The sequence below is a fragment of the Vicugna pacos genome, chromosome 21 (genome assembly GCF_048564905.1).
Source record: "Vicugna pacos chromosome 21, VicPac4, whole genome shotgun sequence".
NCBI classification, from domain to species: domain Eukaryota; kingdom Metazoa; phylum Chordata; class Mammalia; order Artiodactyla; family Camelidae; genus Vicugna; species Vicugna pacos.
In genome coordinates, this window is record NC_133007.1 from 22,054,516 (window position 1) to 22,056,386 (window position 1,871).

Genomic DNA, 1,871 nt, shown 5'->3' on the forward strand with positions numbered 1-1,871 from the left:
TTATTTAGTTTTTCAATGGAGGTACTGGGGATTGAACTCAGGACCTCGTGAATGCTACGCATGTTCTCTACCACTTGAGCTACACCCTCCCCGCTATGCAGTCTTAATAGAAAAAAGACCAGTCTCCTGTGCTCCTTCCTGGTTACCCAAGCCCTTCCAATGAAGAAATTCTAGAGCTAAGAGGAACTTAACATACTGAGGGCTTTGATTTAAGTTTATTTGCGGTTATTGTACGAGTGGTTATAGCAGCAGCAGCAATGGAGGTAAGAGCAGTAGTACATGATTTCGCTGTACAACCAGCAGCTTTCAACGTGTGGTCTGGGGACCTTTGGGGTCCTGAGGCCATTTCAGGGGGTCACAAGGTCAAACAGTGTTCATTTATTATACTACATCATTGTCTTTTTCATGTTCATTCTCTTGAATATACGGTAGAATTTCCCAAAGGCTACAGGGCACGTGGTAGCACAATAGATTTACTACTGAAAATATGTGGGAATCCAGCTGTCATCTATTAAAAAGCTAGACATTAAAAGAGATTTGCAAAATGTAAATTGCCACTAAAATCTGTGTTTTGAAACACATATTTGCCATAAACACATTATTTATATTATTTTTACTACTATATAATGGCTTTACTCTTGTATATAAATGAATTAGGGCATACTTTTTAATTTTCTCAGTTTTAATTTCTCGTATGTTAACTATAGATAGATGTAACCCACATAAGCAAAATCTCTTCGGAGTCCTTGAGAATTTATAAGGGTGTAAATGGGTCCCGAGGACAAAGGTTTGAGACGTGCTGCCCCCACCCCATCTCATTCTCTCCTGTAATCCCGGACTCTCTCTGGGGTGGTCACCATTACCCCCTTCTCCCGAGTGTGCGTCCTGTGGAACTTGGCTGGGCACAGGCTGAGGGTAAGAACACGGACCTTGAAGTTACTGGGCTAGGTTTCCAGCTCCACTTTTGTCCTGGTGGCCTCAAGGCTGGGGATGGAGACCCTCTGCCCCTCAGGGAGTTCCTTCACTCACCATTGTCAGATCCACGGAATACTTGGCGCTCAGCTCTTCCAAGGTTAATTTGTGATCATCCTGAAGGGATAAGGGAGTCAGCGAGGAACAGGTAGTGACACATCATTTCTAGGGAAAACATTCGGGGAAAGAAGGGTGGCTCTGGCCTGTGTGATTAATTCTCAAGGTGAGACGTTAGAAGGCTGAGGGTTGATAAGTGTTTCTGGAGGGCAGTTTGTTGGTACCCATTTGGGGGTTCTCACCATGACCACTTCTTTCTTCAGCTCCTCTATATCTTTCTTCTTTTTTTTCCTCTTCAGCTTTCTTCCACTTGGTTTAGGATCCCTTTTAGTTCTTGGGCTTGGATTCAGCTGGTGAGGAGTCGCTGTCCTCTTCTTCCCTCCAAGCCCCATGGTTATCCCCGGATAAGGCTGCCCCAGATCAGCTGGTGGGAAGAAAGCAAAGAGAGTGAGGGGACCAGGAGGAAGGAGGGGGCGAGGGGCAGATGGAAGGATGGCTGATGGAGGGGAGGACCGAGGCAGAGACGGAGGCTGAGGGTAGGGAAGCGGAGAAATCCTAGAGGTGGGAGGAGGGAGTCTCATGGAGGAGGGTTGAGAGGAGCGTGGGGCCTGAATTTCAGGAAGGAGGAAGGGTGAGGAGAGGGAGTGGAAGAGTGGGGGTACTATGTGCCTAAGTGATGCAGATGTCACAGGGCCCCGAGCAGGTGGGCTACACAGGGGGAGTGAGGAGCCCCGCTTGGGCTTCAGAATGTGCTGGGAGCCCCCCAGCCCCAGGCCCCATGGGCACCAAGGCAACGCCCAGGCCTGTGGTCACAAAGGCCTCATGAAAGTTCTGACCAAGAA

At 48.2% G+C, this 1,871-nt stretch overlaps 1 protein-coding gene across 2 annotated transcripts in view; it reads right to left on the reverse strand.

The window, feature by feature from the left end:
* Nucleotides 1–1,791, reverse strand: part of ATP1A4 (ATPase Na+/K+ transporting subunit alpha 4) — a 28,682-nt gene extending 26,891 nt beyond the window's left edge. For both annotated transcript variants that reach the window (XM_006215646.4, XM_072946281.1), the window contains exons 1-3: nucleotides 1,699–1,791; nucleotides 1,272–1,453; nucleotides 1,030–1,089 (exon numbers count right to left, since the gene is read on the reverse strand). In XM_006215646.4, coding sequence (XP_006215708.1) covers nucleotides 1,030–1,089; nucleotides 1,272–1,421 — 210 coding nt within the window. In that variant the 5' untranslated portion in view covers nucleotides 1,422–1,453; nucleotides 1,699–1,791. The remainder of the gene's footprint in view (nucleotides 1–1,029; nucleotides 1,090–1,271; nucleotides 1,454–1,698) is intronic.
* Between the last annotated feature and the right edge of the window lie 80 nt (nucleotides 1,792–1,871).